Source organism: Aotus nancymaae, unplaced genomic scaffold (genome assembly GCF_030222135.1).
Source record: "Aotus nancymaae isolate 86718 unplaced genomic scaffold, 86718_ANA_hifiasm-v0.15.2.pri h1tg000036l, whole genome shotgun sequence".
Taxonomy (NCBI): Eukaryota; Metazoa; Chordata; class Mammalia; order Primates; family Aotidae; genus Aotus; species Aotus nancymaae.
In genome coordinates, this window is record NW_026988450.1 from 34,224,948 (window position 1) to 34,246,955 (window position 22,008).

The 22,008-nt window shown below is 37.7% G+C and overlaps 1 protein-coding gene across 17 annotated transcripts in view; it reads left to right on the top strand.

Moving 5' to 3' along the window:
• The window catches only part of RALYL (RALY RNA binding protein like), a 737,413-nt gene that overhangs the window by 686,274 nt on the left and 29,131 nt on the right, over positions 1–22,008 (top strand). For 10 of the 17 annotated variants that reach the window (XM_012470997.3, XM_064384317.1, XM_012470998.3 and 7 more), the window contains one exon: positions 12,758–12,930. The exons of the other annotated variants lie outside the window; for them this stretch is intronic. In XM_012470997.3, the coding sequence (XP_012326420.1) occupies positions 12,758–12,930 (173 nt within the window). The remainder of the gene's footprint in view (positions 1–12,757; positions 12,931–22,008) is intronic. 17 annotated transcript variants of the gene reach the window in all.

The window sequence follows — 22,008 nt, forward strand, 5'->3', positions numbered from 1 at the left end:
ATTTTTTCCATTATATCATACAACTTCTTTGGGGATATGGTGACTATGTAGATTATAGAAAACAACAAGTAACACTTAAAATCAGTTTGGCTAGCAATTTTCCCTCATTCTTAGATGATTCTTTTAAAAGAGCCACATATAAGTTGCCACATATGCATAGCACAAGTTACGTGCTTTACACAGTGATATTAAGTGACCAAAAACAGTGAAAGGCACAAGAAGGAAAAGTAAAGACTGCAGATCATGCAATGGGCACAGTTACTCCACGGATAACTACATTTAAAAAACAAATTACATTTCAAGCATAGACTTTCTGAAGTGAAAAGGCAATTAGACATTATTTAGTTCAATTTTATTCTCACTATTATGCCTGATACATGAGCAGCCAAGTCTGACTGGGACAATTCCAGTGATAACTTTGGGGTGTTACAACTAAGCCTTAGGGGAGTCACAAACAGGAGTCACATGGGATAAATTCATCCTGCCCATATGTTTGGTATAAGACAAGAAATTTTCAAAAATAATGTCCAAAAATTGGAATATTGTAAATAAATCTCAAAATATGAGTTCTTTTGAAAATCTTGACGTTTTCAATACTGCTACTCACTCTGTCACTCTACACATGACATGCACTTTCAGTTTGCCAGTATCTTTGTCCAGCCAGTTCACACGTTTATATTATCTACTTGGTCCCATCTGTGTTTCAGATGCTTATTGTAGGTTTTCCTTACACTGAACCAAAATGTATTTTGCTTTCACTTGATTCAGTTATCACGTTTATGTTGTTTGAAAAGAAACATAATGTCTAATTCATTGTGATACAAGAGTCAATTAAGTATTTTAAGGGAGCGGCCGGCCGTTGTGGCTCACACCTGTAATCCCAGCACTTTGGGTGGCCAAGGCGGGTGGATCATTTGAGGTCAGCAGTTTGAGATCAGCCTGGCTAACATAAGTGAAACCCCATCTCTACTAAAAATACAAAAGTTAGCTGGGTGTGGTGGCACATGCCTGTAATCCCAGCTACTCAGGAGGCTGAGGCAGGAGGATTGTTTGAACCCAGGAGGTAGAGGTTGCAGTGAGCTGAGATTGTGCCACTACACTTCAACCTGGGCAACAGCAAGACTCACACTCACTCTCACACTCACACGCTCTCTCTGTGTATATATATATACACACACACACATATATATGTACATACATATACATATACATTAGCTATAGTGTTCTCACCCTTCCAAAACCTTTGAACAGAGAATTGATATCATGGCCTATGGATAGTCATCTTAACTGCATTCAAATTTTGATCACAGCATCTTAGAGGCCTTTTTGGTCTAGAGAAATATCAACATTTCCTTCAGTTGCTTCTCATTTAACTTGGTTTTGCATTTATTTTTATTTTTATTATTTTTTTTTTTTGAGATGGAGTTTCTCTCTTGTTACCCAGGCTGGAGTGCAATGGTGCGATCTCGGCTCACTGCAACCTCCGCCTCCTGGGTTCAGGCAACTCTCCTGCCTCAGCCTCCTGAGTAGCTGGGATTACAGGCACGCGCCACCATGCCCAGCTAATTTTTTGTATTTTTAGTAGAGACGGGGTTTCCCCATGTTGACCAGGATAGTCTCGATTTCTTGACCTCGTGATCCACCCGCCTCGGCCTCCCAAAGTGCTGGGATTACAGGCATGAGCCACCGTGCCTGGCCGGTTTTGCATCTTAAACTATTGCAATCTCTCTTCTCTAGTCATTACATAATTTGTCAACACAGACTACATTACTCAGAATGGAAAATGTTGCTCCAGATATGATCTGACTGCTGTAGCCTATAACATGACTACTGTTTCTGTTCTGAATACCTTACTGCTCTCACCAATACTTCAGATTGAATTGGTGATGCTTCTGGTTACAGATGATGAATTAAACACATGAATTAAGCACTGTTCTCTCTTGAAGCTGTGTTAGAAACAAGGATAGGGTTTAGCAGCTGGACAGGAGGTAGATAGGCCTACCTACTTAGCACATCCTAGAAATCCAAGTTCAATTTTAATCGCAAACTCCCAAAAGGCTCAGAATTCAAGGCATCATATTCCTCTGGAAAAGAGGAAACAAATGGTTGAAAGTCTGTTTAGGAAACAGATTCCTATGTCCCCATACCCAACTATCCCTGCTGCACTTTGAAAGAAGGCTGGAGAAGTTTCCTCTAGAGAAGGTAAAACAGTGGGTTGCAGGGCTGCTAGATGACAAGGAAACTTGAGAGCACTTAAAAGCAAAGAGGGGGAAAGTTTTCATAATTACTGTAGAAATGCCCACCTTCTCCCTGACTCAGCTACCAGAGCACTGGCAGGACAGTAGAAGAATCTTCAGTGGAGAACATGAGCAGCCCAAGAGGAAAGACCTAAAGATGCTGATATAGGGTCCCCCAAGGAAGCACTCAGCCAGACCACCCTACAGAGACAGTATCTCTCAGCCAGGTGCAGTGGCTCCCTCCTGTCATCCTAGCACTTTGGAAGGCTGAGGTAGGTGGATCACTTGAGGTCAGGAGTTGGAGACCAGCCCGACCAATATGTTGAAACCCTGTGTCTACTAAAAACACAAAAATTAGCCAGGTGTAGTGGCATGCGCCTATAGTCCCAGCTACTCAGAAGGCTAAGACAGGAGAATCACTTGAACCTGGGAGGTAGATGTTACAGTGAGCCAATATCACACCACTGCACTCCAGCCTGGGTGACAGAGCGAGACTTCGTCTCAAAAAAACAAACCTCTCTATACTTAGAAATATACCTAACAAAGTTGCCAATCAACATTTTAATGCCCTACTGTTAATATGAACAAACAAGAATCATCAGATAAAAGGGACATTTAACATAATAAGCAAATGGCCCTGCCCCCCAAAAAAAAACAAATCAGAGGAATCAAACATGTACAGGAAGAATAAAACTTCACAAATGAAAAAAAGAGATTAATACCCTAAGAGAAATGAGAAGATACTATAATAAAAACATAAAATTATAAAACTGAGTATTCAAAGGGCATATAAAAGAGCTTTTAGAAATTAACATATGATACCACAAATAAAGAATACAATGATTGGAAGACAAAATTGGACAAACTTTCCCAGAAAATATGGAGAAAATAGAAATGGAAAATGGGGGAATGATAAGAAAATTACAGGATGAATGTCTGAATAAGCTTAAGTTTCAGTTTTCCTAGGCTATCTCTATTTATTTTGAGTTGGGTTTCAGTTTACCTATGTGGGAATCCAGGGCACAGGAACCATCTCAGCCTAATGACCTTCCAATTAACTATTTTAATATATCCTTTCTCTGAGAAGTACTAAAAAGTGTACTTCACCAAAACACAGTGATAAACCAAAACAGAGAAAAACCAGAGCCTTCCTAAAGCATGGACTCTAAAAGCAACAAACAAAGGGAATTCTCAAGATAGCATTAACAGAGATCCTAGGAAATGAGCTGTGCAAGAGACCTGGAAAGAAATGGGTCCAGATCAGAACTGTTCAGAAGCTCTGGGATAGACTTTTCAAGACAACGAAATTGATGCAATAGCTACTGGGTGCGAAAGGGGATTGGTTGAGAAGGAGGGGTTAATTTGCATAAATACATAAAAAGAAGTACATGGAGAACTAATTTTTAAAACCTGAGGCAATTTTTAATTCTAGAGAAAATAAAATATTCAGGAAACAAGTATTATTCATCCTGTACTAACAGCTTAGCTGCGCAAAGTACTTTCACAGTAAAAATTATGTAAAAACTGAAAATTGATTTCATTCAGTTTATAGTATAATTCTCTAGAGAGATGGGAAGTGAGTGGGAATTGTAGGACCAAGAACTGTTTCCTCAGCTTCCTAGGGATAATGTCAACAGATAGTTCATAAAACTGATCGAGAAGTAGCAATATAAACCTTATTTAGAGATAGGAGTGCGTGTATTTAAAAGATTCAGCCAAGTGAGTGGAAAGCCTTTAAGGAGCTGGAACTGGTGAGCAGGTAGGAACAAAACACTGCTGTTTTTCATAGCAAGCTTGTAGAAATGTTTGAGTACAAAAATTAAATGTTTTAAAGAAGCTAAATATAAGGGCGAGAAAAAACACTGAGTTGTCTTTAGCATCTACATCAAACCTTTCAACTGCTTACTGGAGTGCTTCCTGTGGCTATCCCTCAGTTAACTGCAGAGGCAAGGTCACCATGGACACTTATTAAAAACAGCAAGGAAGGCTTTATTCAAGACCATTGCAATAGGAGATAAAATTGAACTCGACTCTGCAAAAATAGAAGGCAGGATAATGTTTTGAATGCTAGAGTGAGCTAAAGGCAGGCAGATTCTTGAATGCTGGAGCATGCTAAGAGAAAAGTATTGGAGGATGTTGGAGGAGGATATTTGGCCACAATTTGTGTTTGCTAATTAGCATTTACTAAAGTTAGACTGCTACTCTCCCAAGGAGACTGGAAGACAATGGCCCTATCTTTTTTTTTTTTTTTTTTGAGACCGAGTCTTGCTCTGTTGCCAGGCTGAAGTGCAGTGGCACAATCGTGGCTTACTGCAATCTCCACCTCCCAGGTTCAGGTGATTCTCCTTGGCCTCCTGTGTAGCTGGGACTATAGGCACACGGCCCCACGCCCAGCTAATTTTTCTATTTTTAGTAGACACGGGGTTTCACCATGTTGGCCAGGATAGTCTCAGTCTCTTGACCTTGTGATCCACCTACCCTGACCTTCCAAAGTGCTGGGATTACAAACATGAGGCCGGCTCAACAATGGCCCTATCTTATTCAATGAAAATATGTCAAAGAGATGGTTCCTGAATCTTAAGAAAAACATTCCTGGATTACAGAAAATTTACTTCTCAAGCAGGCAAAGAAAGAATTTACAATTGCAAGTCTGCTAAAGCAAACACTCTAAGGAAAGGATGCTTCATGGCCTATGGTCAGAAAGAAACCTACCTGATGTTTAATCAAATCAAAGGGAATATTGAAGCCATCTTGGGAATAACTCAATCATAGTCTTTCAAAAATTGAACTCTTTCTCCTTACTTTCCTACCTAGATATACTCCTCTGTACCCTCTCTCTGTCATCACTATTACATATATCCTGTCCATCCAATTGCCAGTCTCAACATTATCCTCTATTCCTACTATAGCAGTGTTGCCAAATCTTAACTTTGGTATATTTTTACCTCACCCATTTCCTCTATTGTCCTAAAGATATGCCAGTACCCAGACCCTCCTCATCTCTCACATGTTCTGTTGCATTCACCTTATTTTTAAAACAAATTTATTGAGGTATATTTTACATAGAATAAAATTTACTCATTTCAAGAGTATAATTCAATGACCTAGTAATTTTACCAGGTGGCACAACCATCACCACAAATCAGTTAGGACATTTTCATCCCCCTCAGAATATCCTTTTAGTTGGTCTCAACTTCTGGTTTGTTTCCTCTCCAATTTATCTTCCTTATGGAAAACCAATTTACATTTAAGGTTCCAGACAGGAATAAAACAAAACTAAGTTCACATCCCACCAGATACCTAGTTTAACTTATTAGCTGAATGAAATTGGGAAAAGTCCTTATAAAACCTATTAAGTGGGGAAAATAGTATCTCTACTAAAACCTTTATTAGATTTAAATAAACACAATTATCTTGGTAATTTTTAAATGATTTATGTTGCATTGTGTCATCTCAACAATCTAGGGTATTTTGTGTGAACAGCTTTGAAGTCATTTTCTCCAAAAATATACTTATGTAACTAATATATTCATCTAAAAACATTCTTTCTATGTAATTTTCCTGATGTTCGTTTATGTGGTTGATAGTACTGTCTGTCATCCATAATAAGTTGCATTTTCCTAAATGGCATTTAGTAGAACCATTGAGTTAAATTCATACTATATACAGGTGCTGTAACATAAAATTTTTCTTAAAATACAGTTTGTATTAGTACGCAAAAACCATGATTCAAGGATACTAGCTTGGCTCTAGTGAATAATGTGACTGTTTTTGTGTCAACATTCTTTCCAACCATCTGCTAAGTACAATTCAACTAGCAATTATCTAGCAATTAAACCAGCATGTCAAAAAACTTAATTGCCAACTCAACCAATTTTCATAGTTATATTAATGATAATAGCTATGCAGCAAACTCAATTTAGTAAATATGCTTTGAACATAAATCCCAACAATTCTAACTTGTTTTCTGAATCATAGATAGCTTTTTGAAGTAGAGATGAGATGTGCAAAAAAAAATATTTGAATATGAGAATTGAAAATTACTATTAAATTCTTTTCTTTCATGGTGCCTTAGGCATTTTCCCTTAAACAGAAATACTTATCTGTAATTTGTACTTCTTTTCCTTTGGTAGTCATTGTTTAGCTAACCAGAATATGTGCCCCTAACTAAACAGACTTCTTTATTCTTGAACTTAAAATTGGTTATTGAAGAGATTCAAAGCATTCCCTTGGTATGTCAAATTAGGCCTTCTTTTTCTAGAGATATATTAGAAAACAGCCAAGATTATAAGATCAGAAATGTTAAGTTGGAATTTCAGCTCTTGCACTTGTTACTGTGTGACCATGAGCACTTATTTGTGCCTCAGTTTCCCCATGCATAACATGATAAATAAGGCTATGTTGCAGTATACTTCAAGGACTAAAGTTAATGAATCTTACATGGTCAGCACTTCATAAGCACTCACTAACTTGTAGCCATTATGAGCCTTTTTTTTTGTAATCTATAATTTAGGTGTCTTAGAGGTGTCTTTTAGAAAAAAGCTGCTGGCTTTTTGGCTCCTAATCAACCCTTTAAAAAAAAATCTAATAGTCATTTCTCTGTTCACAAAAGAAATGCTATGGTCATCCATCACTCTGACTTAAAGAAGCCAACAGAAACTCCAAAAGATGTCAGTGATCGAAGGCAGCTCTCCTCCAATAAGCACTGGAAGGCTTCACATTTCATTTTTCTGTTCAAGACTTGTCAATATAAACATAAACATGTTTCTAAGAAAATTACAGACCTCACATTTTACCTTGACTTTGTGATATGGGATTGTCATGTAGAATGTGGCAAGAAGGTTTTTTACTTTTTTTTTTTTAAGTTATCTTGGATTTATATTTTTGTTACCATGGTATGCAAAATTCAACTGTCACTTTTACTCTATGAAAAGAATTTGACACATTTGACACTTACTTTCATTAGTTGATTCCACAATTCATTAATATATTCAGCAAGCACTTAATTTGTAAGAGTCTGAGTTAGCCACCAGGTAAACAAAGATGAATAATAAAAATGTTTCTACCGCAGAGAAGCTTTAGTGGCAAAGAGAGAAATGCACATACACACAAACACACATACACACTCACATACACAATAAAAAGAATGATGACTAGAAAATAACTATGCAAATAAAGAGAATGTTATAAAGTTAAGAATAAACTGGCCAGGTGCAGTTGCTCATGCCTGTAATCCTAGCACTATGGAAGGCCGAGGTGGATGGATCACCTGAGGTGGATCAGGAGTTCAAGACCAGCCTGGCCAACATGGCAAAACCCCATCTCTATTAAAAATACAAAAATTAGTCTGATGTGGCAGCGTGTGCCTGTAATCCCAGCTACTCAGGAGGCTAAGGCAGGAGAATTGCTTGAACCCAGGAGGCAGAGGTTGCAGTGAGCCAAGACTTTACCACTGCACTCCAGCCTGGGCAACACAGCAAGACTCCATCTCAAAAAAAAGAATAAACTAAACAACATTACTCATCTTTAGAGACGTAAAATTAGATAATTATTCATAAAAATAGGACAGGTTAATTTGTTTCTATTTCAGCAACATAGTTACTGAATCAAAACTACCTATTAAACTGTGAACCAATAGTTTAATAAAGAAGATGTGGCCGGGCGCGGTGGCTCAAGCCTGTAATCCTAGCACTTTGGGAGGCCGAGGCGGGCGGATCACGAGGTCAACAGATCGAGACCATCCTGGTCCACATGGTGAAACCCCGTCTCTACTAATACAAAAAATTAGCTGGGCATGGTGGTGCGTGCCTGTAATCCCAGCTACTCAGGAGGCTGAGGCAGGAGAATTGCCTGAACCCAGGAGGCGGAGGTTGCGGTGAGCCGAGATCGCGCCATTGCACTCCAGCCTGGGTAACAAGAGCGAAACTCCGTCTCAAAAAAAATAAATAAATAAATAAATAAAGAAGATGTGCTTTCATGTGTGACTTTATTCATGAAACTTATCATTGTTTAGTGATTATATTTCCCATTGAGATGACAAAAGTCTGTTGACTACATATTACTAACACACTGTTTGATATTTATTAAACTCCTATGAATCAATTATCATTATAATTAAAGCTTTTGTTAACTCAGATAATGACTTACAAGCATTTAGCTTTCACGTTAATGATTGATGAGAATATATAGGATTTTTTTGCAATGAATTGTATTAATATACCACTGCCTTTGAAATACATGATCAGAATTACATGTATGTTGTATGTTAATACAAAAAAGAGTAACTATGTTATGTACTATGTACTGTATTAGTTCTCATGCTATTAATAAAGGCTTACCCAAGGCTGGGTAACTTATAAAGAAAAAGAAATTTAATGAACTCACAGTTCCATGTGGCTGGGGAGGCCTCACAAATCATAGCAGAAAACAAAAGTCACATCTTACATTACATCAAGCAAGAGAGAATGAGAACCAAGCAAAACAGGAAAACCCTTATAAACCATCGGATCTTGTGAGACTTATTTAATGGCATGGAGAAAACCACCCCCATGATTCAGTTATCTCCTACTGGGTCCCACCCACAACACGCAGGTATTATGGGGGCTACAATTCAAGATGAGATTTGGGTGGGGACACAGCCAAACCATATCAATACTAGACTATGTCTGTCTAAACATGGAACTAAAATGTCCATGTCAAAACCAAAATCCAAAATAATCTGTGTAAAATTGATTCTTAATGATCAGTAGGAGTGAATAATTTTGACATAGGAAATATGTCTATAGCAATCAAGAAACAAATATAGATTCAACTCAAGAACTGTTTTGAGCTTGTTATAACATGTTTGTGCGGTCTTTGCAGTTTAAAAAACACATTCACATCTTTTTTCTCATTAGAGCATGCAGCAACTTCCTGAAACAGATGTTATTTTAATGCTTATCTTTTAGAGAAGAAAACTACAATTAATAGGACTAGTAATTAGCATAAGTATGAATCTCAAACCCTATATCCTTCCTGATATCTCTTCATGTGCTAGGCATTCAGTGAGCAGTACAGAGCACATTAAAACGTTTCTTGATAATTGACTTGTATTGTGCTTTTCAGTTTACAAAAGATCGACCTCTATATCATCTCCTTTGAGTGCAACAATGATCTTCTGAGGCAATAGCTCAAATTTCCAAGAAGCTTAAACACTAAACGAAAAAGATAAGAAAACAGTAGAACTAACTGTAAGACAGCATTTGATCAGGGCTTTGGTTGATCAAAGTGGGAAAGATTACATTCAGCTGGGAAGATCAGGAAAGTTGGCTTTCCTTATATAAGCTGAAACAAATTGATACATGAAGCCAGATGAGGACTATGCATCTTTTGAAGTCTGGTCCTACAGGGATCCTTTGAATATCTGCTATGCTTCCTTGGCCAGATAGCTTATAGAGAGGAAAAAATATATATATATACAAACACATATATACATACACACACACACACACACACACACACGTTACTTTCAACATCAAAAAGAGTTCTCAAATAAATATTTCTGGAATCATTTAGAGAAGAAATAGATATGCTAGGCAAATTGAATTCCTAACATATGTCAATCTTAAGCAAAAGTCCATTTGTGTGTTATAACAAAAAGATAAATACAATGACATAACAATGAGAAACTTTGGTTTTAAAAAATTTATAAGATTCAAGGCATTTTTCACTGTATATAATTATAAGAATCCCAAATTTCTATTTCTCTCTCTTTCTTGAAGTACCAACACCAGGTCTTGAAAGCTAGGGCATTTCAAACAAACGGCATGGTGACATAAGAAGTGAGGAGCTTAGATGATAAGCACAAAAACCTCTTTTATGAAGAAGAGCGGGGGGCCAAAAGCAGAGTAGCCACCTCCATTGTGCAGTACAAAGGATCAGTGATAGGAGAGGCAACAGAATAGGAGATGTGATTAATGTTAGAGGATTCAAAACTGTCCAATGCTCAGATTAGTCAACCTATCACATCATTTTCTCAGTGGAGCCTACTCATAGATGTTTATGTGGGTTAACCCAGGTAACAGATCTAGAATTTTAGAGCACATGAATAGTATGTAGAAGGAAGTGAGAATAAAACCTAGAAATCTTCAGTAAACGTAAAATTAAGAGTGTCGTTGGTCTTTCTTGCCTTATTCACCTTCCTTTTAATTCAGACAATGGGGTCTTCCCTAGATTAAACATATGTTTTTTTCTTTAACTCACTTTTACCTTCTTAAATTGGATAATTTTCTATATTTAGAAAAAAAATTGGTTATATTTTACAATAACCACTTTATAGTCTTCATAGGACTTTCTGTGCTAAATGTTATATAGACATTAGGAAAAATGGAAAGAATTTATGTACTATACATCCTCCCATCAGTACATTTGTATGTGCATATCAAGATAAAAAGCATATTTTTAAAAGCAGAATTCACATCCTCACTGCACTAGTTATGTTGTTAAATGGAGAAATTTGAACCTAATAAGTTGATTTTTAAAACATCAAGGTGTATATAGCTTGTGTCTATTTATATGAAGGAAGTAAATGTCTTTCTCTTAATGAAAAAGAGCCTATGTTTTAGCCATGTAAGATACCCATAGTAATTATTTCCAACCTTGGTTTGCTCTACCAGCTCTTTTCCTCCTCTGAAACAGAGCCTCAGCCCCATGAGTGTTATTCCCTGATCTGACCAGGCCTCTTGATCCACGCTTACTGTTATTGTTGTTATTCCTTCAACATATTCACAGTGAAGAGCACACCATCTCCCTTCTGTGTATAATAGAACACACTTATGTAGTCCTTTATAATTTGCAAAACATTTCCCAAATATAAGCTCTGCTAAATGTCACAGTAAACCCCAGAGGCAGGCATAAATGAGGAAAAAATGACTTAATGTGTTTCAATGACGTTACCTGATCAAATGGACAAAACCTAGACTCAAACTCAGTGTCTATAATTCCGTGGGTAAGTAACAAAGCTAGAGCTAGAATCCTGTCAACTAGAGCTCAGAGTAACTAAACTCTGACAGCACAGCCAAGGCACAACAACCCTCTACTATTGTCTTATTTTCAATAAACTTTATCATTTGGAGAATTAAAATGCAAGAAGGTATAGATACACATTTATTTCTAAAAGTATCATTTTAATTATAAACAATTTCTTGGAAAGAATAGCTGCTTATTTGCTTATTTGTACATTATATCAGTTTGTTGATTTACGTATTAGTTATGTTTGAGAAGTTTTCTCGACATGAGATTTGGAGTAAAAAAAAAAAAAGCTTTGTGCTAAGATAAAATGTTTATATCAATGCTCATTTTCCTTTTATCTCACATTATGAAAAAGGCCAGAAATAGTTAACCTACAGTTATTTTGCTCTATAAATTACCTTTATTATAATAATTTATCAATAAATAAGATCAAACTGTAGACTATTTAAAAACCCAGATAAAATAATCATCTGATTTTTTTAAAAAAGTAAGCAAAATTAGTGAAAACAACCAACTTTTGAATAATTATGAACACATGAAAGTAAATCAGAGAAGGAGAAACATACAATGATCTAATTTATTGAAAACCCAACACTTCTTTATATCATCATAGGAGATGAATACCACCCACTAGAGAAAATAATTATGATGCTGCCAGCACAATTCCCATTTGAGCAGCTTTCTGTAAGTGGAATGCACAGATCTTGACAACTAGAAGAAATTCTACTAACGTAGAGTGTAGCTTTGTTTGTTGAGCACTTATTATTTGCTAGTCACTATACTAACACTCCGATTCACTACACCAAACCCTGAAAGTTTAGGAAATAGTTATCCTTATCGCATGGATGAGGAAATTGAGACACATGGAGGGTTAATCATTTTGACTTTGCACAGCATCGCAATGCTATTAGTTAATGAAGCTCGACTTTGAACTCAGGTTGTCTGACCCCAGAACTTATGTCCTTAACCACTGAAGTTAACCACACCTGTCAACAGAATTTAGACTTTAAAATTTCAGGGGATTGTTCACATAGACATGTTGCTGAGAAACATATATTTTCTACTTTTTTCCTCAGTGAGTTTTTCTTTGTCTTTTTCACTTAGGTTTGAACTTGTCAATGAGCTTTCTTCTTCCTCCTCCCTTGAGTGAACAATTTCTATGTCGATTTTTGCCCTTTGTTTTTGTTCTATTTTCCTCTCAGAGAGACTATCCTTATTAGAAAGCACTATATATAAAATTAAATCTTACTAGTTTATGTACTACTACCATCTGGATTCCCTAATTTTTGCTAATTCCATTAAAATAAATATGCTTACATGTAAGTACACATAGACATATGTACATGATTTACATGACTGAGAAAACTCAACTTAAAGCATAGTATTACCTTACCTTCTGTGCACCTTTAATAGCACAAAGAGTTTACCCTTTCATGGACTGTTTTTTCATGGTTTATCCAAATGGCTCATGAGCAACCCAAGGTAGTAGTCATTTGCTTTTTCCCCCCCAGAAGCTCAGAAGAAGCAATTGGAAGAGAGTCTAGTGCTGATCCAAGAGGAATGTGTGTCAGAGAATGCAGATCACTCTACAGAGGAGCCTGCTGAAGGAGGGCCAGATGCCGATGGAGAAGAGATGACAGATGGGATAGAGGAGGACTTCGATGAAGATGGGGGTCATGAGCTGGTAGGAACTAAACATTTGGTATCCATACCCTTTGGGTAACAACACCAGCATGTTAGCAACTCATTCATTCTAAAATAAGAATTAAATCATTTGGGGCTTATTTCTCATATACATAAATTTAAGAAAACACGAGTATAGTGCTTTGCACATAATAAGTGCTCAATACCTTATTGCTAACTTAGGAAGATATAAATGAAGAAGCAAAATAAATACTATATGAGTGATTAGGTATATTTAAAGTCCCAAATGAACCATTCCCTCCAAAATGCTCCACTGCAAAAGGGATCTTGCATTTAGGCAATTGCAAGTGAACTGTACACAGATATAATATCCTGGTAACAAACTACAGTATACTGGAAGATACTGGGTCCCCTTCTTACTTGTTAACTGATAATTATTTATACTATTTGTACAGCCAGCAGTCCTTTCTACAGTGTGCTCCCTAAGATGGCACTTTGGTAGATGGCCAGTTCACCATTTTCAATGCCTGTGCTGCCTGATAATCAGTTCTTATGATTTGAGAATTTGGCTAAGAACTGCTTCTTTATATGTTTTATTTTCCTAATATTGTAATCATTATACTGCTCATTTCCAGACGTCCTTTCCTACATAACCACATCACGGACTTACTTGGTAAATGTATGCTGATGAGGATATTTCTCATATTTTATCAACCATGAAATTAAATATACTATCTCAAAGGACGTAACTAATAAAAAATGACATGCGGGCAAGTGTGTGTGTATATGTTGCCAACTTCCAAATATCTATGGACTGATCATATTAAACTTGGCTTATCCCAGGTAAAATCAGATTCCAGTTTGTTTTAATACCGTGCCTATTGTCACTTAACTCATTTTGTCATAGTGGTTCTTTTATCAAGTTTCAAAGACAGCTGAATTTTATATTCTATATTGACTTAACATGTCAGATCTGTTAGAACTCATGGCACCTTCATTACTTTTTGTTTATTTTCAAGATAGAGTCTTGCTCTGTCACCCAGGCTGGAGTGCAGTAGCATGATCTCAGCTCACTGCAACCTCCGCCTCCCAGATTCAAGTGATTCTCCTGTCTCAGCTTCCCGAGTAGCTGGGATTATAGGCACCCACCACCACATCTGACTAATTTTTGTATTTTTAATAGAGACAGGGTTTTGCCATATTGGCCAGGCTGGTCTTTAATTCCTGACCTCAAGCGATCTGCTCACCTTGGCCTCCCAAAGTGCTGGGATTACATGTGTGAGCCACCATGCCAGTCAGCACCTTCATTTACATTTTTCAAATATGAGCTTTTAACAACCACCCCTATATCTACCAAAGTCTGCATCAGTTTGCAGAACTTAAGCACCTGTTCTTAGACTCATATTGATTTCAGGAATCTATTGATTAAGGATTAGAGTGAAGAACAAACAAATGTCCCAGCTTCTCCTTAGGCAGGAGCACATGATTTGGCAGGACTAATTCAACATGATTTCCTCAGCTCATTCTAATCAGACCTCTGCTGTCAGCATTTCATTGTGATTACACTCCTCAAGCTCTCTGGGGTCCTCCAAGTTGCCATTTACAATGATTACTTCTCTGTTCTTATTTTAATTTATTTCTCAGCAGAATTTTGCATACCTGACCACTTCCTTCTTCTGAGAAATTCTCCTAATTTATCAATTGCTCATGATCAGTTTCCTGTACTAGAAATTTTCCCTCCATACTCCCACTTTAAATATTGGGGTAGCTCAGGGCTTTGTCTTAGGCTGTCTTCTCTTTCCACACCCTTTCCCAAGGTGTCTTCACCAAATACTAGAGCATTAAATACTACCTATAGGCCAAAGATTCCTAAATCCACATTTCTAACCTGATCTCCTCTTGGGACCCCAGAGTCAAATGTTGAGCTGCCCATCACCACATACATCTCCAATAAACGACTGAAACTTAACATGGCCAGAAACAGACTTGATTTTTTTTCCAGTCATCTTATTCTTTCCCAGGCTTCCTCATTCTGGTAAACAGCATCACCATTCACATAATTATTAAAACCAAAAGACTGAGATCATCTTTGACCCCCCACCTTTATCTCTGTTAATTCTACTTCCAACTCACAGCCCAAAGTTAGTTATGACTCCATGACAAGTACCATGACCCAAGCCACCATCCCCCTCTCTTCAGATTTTCCATAATATCTAAAATGCTTTTCTTGCTTCAACTCTTGCCTCATGCAACCCATTCTCCACAGAAGGGTAAAAATCTTTATAAACTATATGTCAGAAAATGCCATTTCCTTGCTTAAATCCCTACAATGTTTTCATCACATGTAGAATCAAAACCCCAAAGAGTGTGAATGTAAGCTGTGATGAGATTAGGTGAAGGATGCCAGTAGAGAGAGGGAACTTTGTGAAGAGAAAGGGAGAAGGTCCTCAATGCTGAAAGGAAAGGAATGTAGAATAGAAGCATATAGACATGAAGACTCCTCCACTGCAGGTGACTGTGGTTAGTCTGAGGATGTTGTGGCAGGAGTTTGAGGGAGTTCAAGCACAAACTAATATAAATCAGAAAGTGATAACCTCTGGGGAATGAGGAAACACAGGCACTATCACAGATTTGAGGAGAATGAACAAGATTTGAAAAGACGTCTGTGGAAAACACTAAGGATTACTAATTTAGAAAACAAAAAGATTGGCAGTGTCAGTAGCCAGTTAAGGTTAAAGATCAAGAATTAATAGAGTAGTAATTTGCAAACTTCAAGGTGTATCAGAACTACTTAGAGAACTTCGTAAAAACACAGATTCTTGTGTCCCATTCTGAGAGATTCTGATTCAGTATGCTGAAGAGGGCTCTAGGAATTTGTATTTCTAACATGTTCCTAAATGATACCGATGCTGCTGGTCTGGGGATCACACTTTGAGAACGACTGTGATGAAGTCATCAATCTGCCTTTTCTCCATTGGCTTTTATCAACCCTGATGGAAGCATGAAGAAAGCGAACACATTCAGAGTTGCATTTTTGTCAGATAAGTGCAAAAATGAAAACCAATAAATAAAAGGAGTTGAGGATATTAGTAATGAAGAGTGGCTGCCTAGATGGGTCAAGGAATCTAACCAACAGGGAAGGAAGGGAACAGTGGGGGGTGGGGGGCGGGGGTGGTTAAAAATGAGAAAATAAAGGCACAAAGGGGGGGAAAAAGCCCCTATACCATTAAGGACCAGAGAAAGAGGAACTAAATGAATAAAAGAAAAACAAAATCTGTACTTAAGGACCAAGATATTTCAGATGTGGACAGTTCTAGATGATGAGCTGCTCCATGGGAAGGAGTGAGATCAGTGCAAAAGTCACAGCAGGTGAAGGATTTAAGGAATGAGGGGCTCAGATGCAAGATAAGTCATCTACATGGGCATGAAATCACTCCAAATATTGGATTAGAGGGTGAAAGAATAAAATGGCCAATATAAGTCCTAGATCTGTCATTATCAGTCCAATTGAACTGTCTAACCAAACAACTCTGAATCTCTCTTGACTTCCTTATTTACAGAATAGTAAGGCACGATCAGAAATTTCAAAACCCATTCTGTTTGATTTTTACTCTGGATGCATGTGTGTCCCAGGAGCAATATGTCTGAAGGAGCAAAGCTTGACTATACAGTCATGGCAGTAAATCCAAACCATGGTATCTGGACTATGCTCTAAATACACAGAAAGTAGCTGATTAGAACTGAGCAGCTGCCTGGAGGTACTCGGGTTTTCTCCCTCAACCCTGGTATTATTATTGGGGACTTAGGGAGCTAGAGTTAAATCCTATCTCTAGTATATCATTTTGTTTGTAAGACATGGAAAATAATAAATGAGGAAGGGCTTAACATTCAGCCCTTGCAATCCAGATTGAAACTAAGGAGTCTCTCCTAGTGGTTGGCCAAGAAAAAATTCCCTAGTCTTGTATTCACTGTTTTCTCCTTTCCAGACCACTGAACCAAATCATCCTTAGTCCCAAAAAGCAAAATAAAAGCACAAATCTTTTCTTTTTAGATAATAAAGGGCATCATCGATTTGAACAGGAAAGATACAATTAATTAGATTCTAATTATGAATTTTTCTCACGAGGAGCTGGTAGCCATATGCCCATTTGGCTGCTCAAGGCAAATCTAGAATGCCATTGCAAAAGAATGAACAGGAAATAAGAATTGGATCTGAAGTGAGGGAGATTCAGAAAAGTGAGTTCATAGGATAGCTGTAGGTGTTGGTGCCCCTTGTGAGGGGGTGAGAAGCCAAAGATATGAGCACAGACTATCCACATAATGTCTAGTTCTAAATATACACTTAGTGAAATTGATTTCTATGACACAATTCATTCAGCTAACGTTTGGAAATCTATCATGTGTACACCAGGTGCTACCAAAAATGCAGGGATAACTACAATCATTGCTTTATGTATGAAATGAAATGTTTAAGAATATGGCTTTTCAGGTCTCATCCCCACACTCATTGACAGTGAGGTTTGCAACCAGCAGGGCATGACTGGCCTGTGTTTTAAAAAATCTCCCAGGTGCCTTTGGTGCACAGATGTCACTATGCTTATATTTTCCAGCAAAGTCACTACACTTATATTTTCCAGCAAAGTTTCACCTGCAGTTATTCCACTTCTATCATCCATGAAAATTTCCTGCTGGTAATTATTGAAAACTATATACAACACATATGAATCATACTCATGTTTCAAATCAGTTTCTAAGTTTTTCACAATAATATAAATTGGTCCTCATAAAGATTCAGATTATACACTTCAGTTTAACTGTTTATTACTGCTTACATCTAAATTTATATCTAAAATCTAACCTACTAGACTCAATGTTATTATAAATTAGGCATATTGACACAGCTACACCCACAAGACAAAAAAAAAAAAAAACTTTTGAACTTAAGTTTCACTGGACTATTTGCTTATACATGGATTCCAAATCAATAAATCATTCTTATATTAGGTTTTTGGTTTCTTTTTTTTTTTTTTTTTTTTTTTTACAAGACATGTAAAGTCTGAAAGCTTCCATTGTTGGTGAAGTGCACAATGTAATCTGAAATGCTTAAAGGAAAAGTATAAGATTAAGTTTTAAAACATTAGCCGGGCACAGTGGTAGATGCCTGTAATCCCAACTACTTGGGAGGCTGAGGCAGGAGAATCACTTGAACTCAGGAGTTGGAGGTTGTGGTGAGCTGAGATCGCACAATTGGACTCCAGCCTGGGCAACAAGAGCAAAACTCTGTCTCAAAAAAAAAAAAAAAAAAAAGGGAGACTAAGTTTAATATTGTTCCCTGGCACACAGAGGTAAATAAAGTGCTCTTTGTCTCAAGTAGCTTAGTGTCTGGTGGAGAGAAGACTGATTTCCTGGCTGGGCGTGGTGGCTCACACATGTAAGTCCAGCCCTTTGGGAGACCGAGGTGGGTGGATTACCTGAGGTCAAGAGTTCGAGACCAGCCTGGCCAACATGGTGAAACCTCGTCTCTACTAAAAACACAAAAATTAACTGGGCATGGTGGAAGGCACCTGTAATTCCAGCTACTCAGAAGGCTGAGGCAGGAGAATCGCTTGAACCCAGAAGGCAGAGGTTGCAGTGAGCTGAGATCACACCATTGCACTCCAGCCTGGGCAACAGAGCAAAAACTCCATCACAAAAAACAAAATAGAGAGATGACCGATTTCCTCATGCACGAAAACAAAAACAGAAAAACAAAACAAAAAAAACAGCCTTGGACTTTATAAGAAGCCTGTCAAGACTAAAAATCTGTGATTCTATAATAATCTATACCTATATATTTCAGTAATGCATAGTAATCAAAATTTGGATTTATCTACAGTTAAACTCTCTATATTAATGCACTATACATGCACTGTGAAACCACTACTATACTTGTATTTCTGAATAAATACATTAGCAAGTATTCACTGATTGACCATGGGATCAAGAAGGAAAATAAGAAAGATATGAACTAACTGAGGTTAAAGGCCGCAGACAAAAAATACAAAGCAGCATGTCATGGTAAGAACCATATGAAAAACATAGTTTACAGGTGGAGAACCAGACATAGCCACTATGGCCAATAAACACTCCTGGCAGAAATGGGGCTGGAATTTCACCTTGAAGGATGACAAATTAAAGAAATGGCATCTGCTAAAGTTGAAGAAAAGATATTCAAACCATCCTTCATCATCCCCAGATCATTTTATGGAAAATACATTTAAAATCCAAAATGCACTAGATAATTCATATGATATACAGATAGATAAAGATAAGCTTTAAAAAATAAAACTACTGGAAACTTCACAAATACAACATTTCAAGCTCTTTTATTCTATCCTTTATATAAAATAACATCATCCAAAGTTAAAGTAGCCTTTGCCATAATGGAAATACTATAGGAAAGCTAGGGCTTAGCACCATGCTAATTCAAAAAAGCAAATGAGCTCTCCTCAGGTGTATGAGAAAAGGCTTCTGTGAACACTCTAGGACATTATAAAGCTGTCAGATGGGTTATGGCACCTTAGGCTAATCCAGTGTTTTCCAAAGGAGAGTTTTTGTCAACTCACACTCAATACCTAGGGTGCTTGCTAAAAATGCCAATATAGATTATCTCAAGAAGCAGCCCTGGAATCTGTGCTTTATCAGGCCAAGGTTTGAAACTACAGAGCTAAATCATCAATTCCCAAAGGAAACTATAGACAAGCAAAACATTTAAATGGCTTAAGGAGAATTTGACTTCTTTTGAGTTCTACTTATAATTATTTTTCCTTTTGCTGACTACACACAATCAAATCAGGCAAATCTAGCAAGAATCCACAGTAGAATTACCTAGCTGAATTGTCTAATACTTAGATATGCAAGCTGAGCACTACATTGTAATACATCTTTCAGGATTTAACAAAACATTCAACTAAGTAGTAAGTCACCTGGACTTATCAGCTATTGAATTTCTATGCACACTGGGGAAGGTCTGGACCTCAAATCCAATCCTTCAGTTGAAGAGAACTCAAAGCAAACATTCTGGTACAACATTGAAAAACTGGAATGCATAAAGCATTTTGATCAATATTCTTGATCTTTCTTTATGAGAAAGACTGAAAATGTCTCTTTTTTGAGACTTTTTGTTTCTTTCCTAATGAAGTCCTTCACCTGGATGCTCTCCCTTATCAATTGTGCTTCTCCTTTTTCTTATCATTTTGAATGAATTCTGGCTAGAGGACAAACAAGAACTTGTGAGACATGTTCCACAAAGGTAGTGCCAACTGAATTAGTTAGAAGTATAAATCACAAGGAAGCAAGAAAGTAGTACTTAATCTGTTGGATTTGGGCACGTATTTTAGCACAGCATTCAAAGACCTTCATCTTGAACTCTATCAATCCATCATATGCTATCTTCCCTGTCCTACCGAGAACAGATATTGAGAGCTTAAAGCAAGAAGTAGCATTATTTGGATGGAGTTAGGGATAGGATGAACAGCCATGGTGCAAGTGTCCTGCAGTTGACCTGACCTAGGTGACCTGCTGGTGAGGCACAAATGGCCAGGGTCATGCATGCCCATTGGCCAGGTATTCTCAACAGAAATGGGGTATGACTCAGCGTTTGATGGGAGGGAAAGTGTGTAATAGGAGGATATCTCTGTTTCCAGCTTTCCACCTGGAATTCTGACTCTTCAAGAGCTCTGATCCCTTTGTAGTAAGTGTCCCCTATTTTTTTTTTTTTTTTTTTGAGATGGAGTTTCACTCTTGTTACCCAGGCTGGAGTGCAATGGCGTGATCTCAGCTCACCGCAACCTCCGCCTCCTGGGTTCACGCAATTCTCCTGCCTCAGCCTCCTGAGTAGCTGGGATTACAGGCACGTGCCACCATGCCCAGCTAATTTTTTGTATTTTTAGTAGAGACAGGGTTTCACCATGTTGACCAGGATGGTCTCGATCTCTTGACCTCATGATCCACCCGCCTCGGCCTCCCAAAGTGCTGGGATTACAGGCGTGAGCCACCGCGCCCAGTCAGTGTCCCCTATTATTATCTGTCCCCTATTTCAGACTTACCACTCTTGGCATCTCACTTGATTTCAATCATTTTTATTTTAGTAAAAGAACTCTGCCATTAAGGAAAAATCTTTCGCAGAGGTTAGATAGCTTTACTGTTAGAAACAAAAGCTCTGCCTGTAGTCTGACAGAAGCATGTTCAAAGTCCCATGACTGAGCAAGTCACTTACCTATGCCTTCACTGGCTTTAGTTTTTCCATCTGTAAGAAAGCGTTGACAATAATATGCATCTGGCCAAGGATTGCCATGAGGAGTAAATGAAATAATGTCTAAAAGGCACACACTTGGCACAGAGTAGGCATTCTGTGCTACTCTGTACTTAATCTGTTTGATTTTGTATTTTGGTTGATTTTTGTATTTCAGCACAGCAAAGACCTTCCTCTTAAACTCTACCAGTCCATCCTAAGCTATCTTCCCTTTCCTACTGAGAACAGATATTGAAGGCATAAAGAAAGCAGTACCATTATTTGGAGGAGTTAGGGATAATACAAACAAGCATGATGCCTGTGTCCTGCAGTTGATCTAGTCTAGGTGACCTACTGCACTATGACAAAAAAAGACACAAAAGTCAGAAAGATTTTTCTAAGTAATTTTTTGTTGTAGGGCGTTTGTATCTTCTTACATATTTTTTCCCAAAGTCAGACAAACTTTGATAAATCTGTTTTTGTTGTAGGGCATTTTTATCCTTTTGTATATTTTCTGGTTTGTTTGTTTTGAGATGGAGTCTTGTTCTGTCACTCAGGCTAGAATGCAGTGGTGCAATCTTGGCTCACCACAACCTCCAACTTCCACGTTCAAGCAATTTTCCTGCCTCAGCCTCCTGAGCAGCTGGGATTACATGCTCCTGCCACCATGAACAGCTAATTTTTGTATTTTTAGTAGAGACTGGGTTTCACCATGTTGGCCAGGGTGGTCTCAAACTCCTGACCTTAGGTGATCTGTCCACCTCAGCCTCCCAAAGTGCTGGGATTACAGGCATGAGCCACTGCACCCGGCCTATATTTTCTGCTCTTTTTTCCCCATTTAACTTC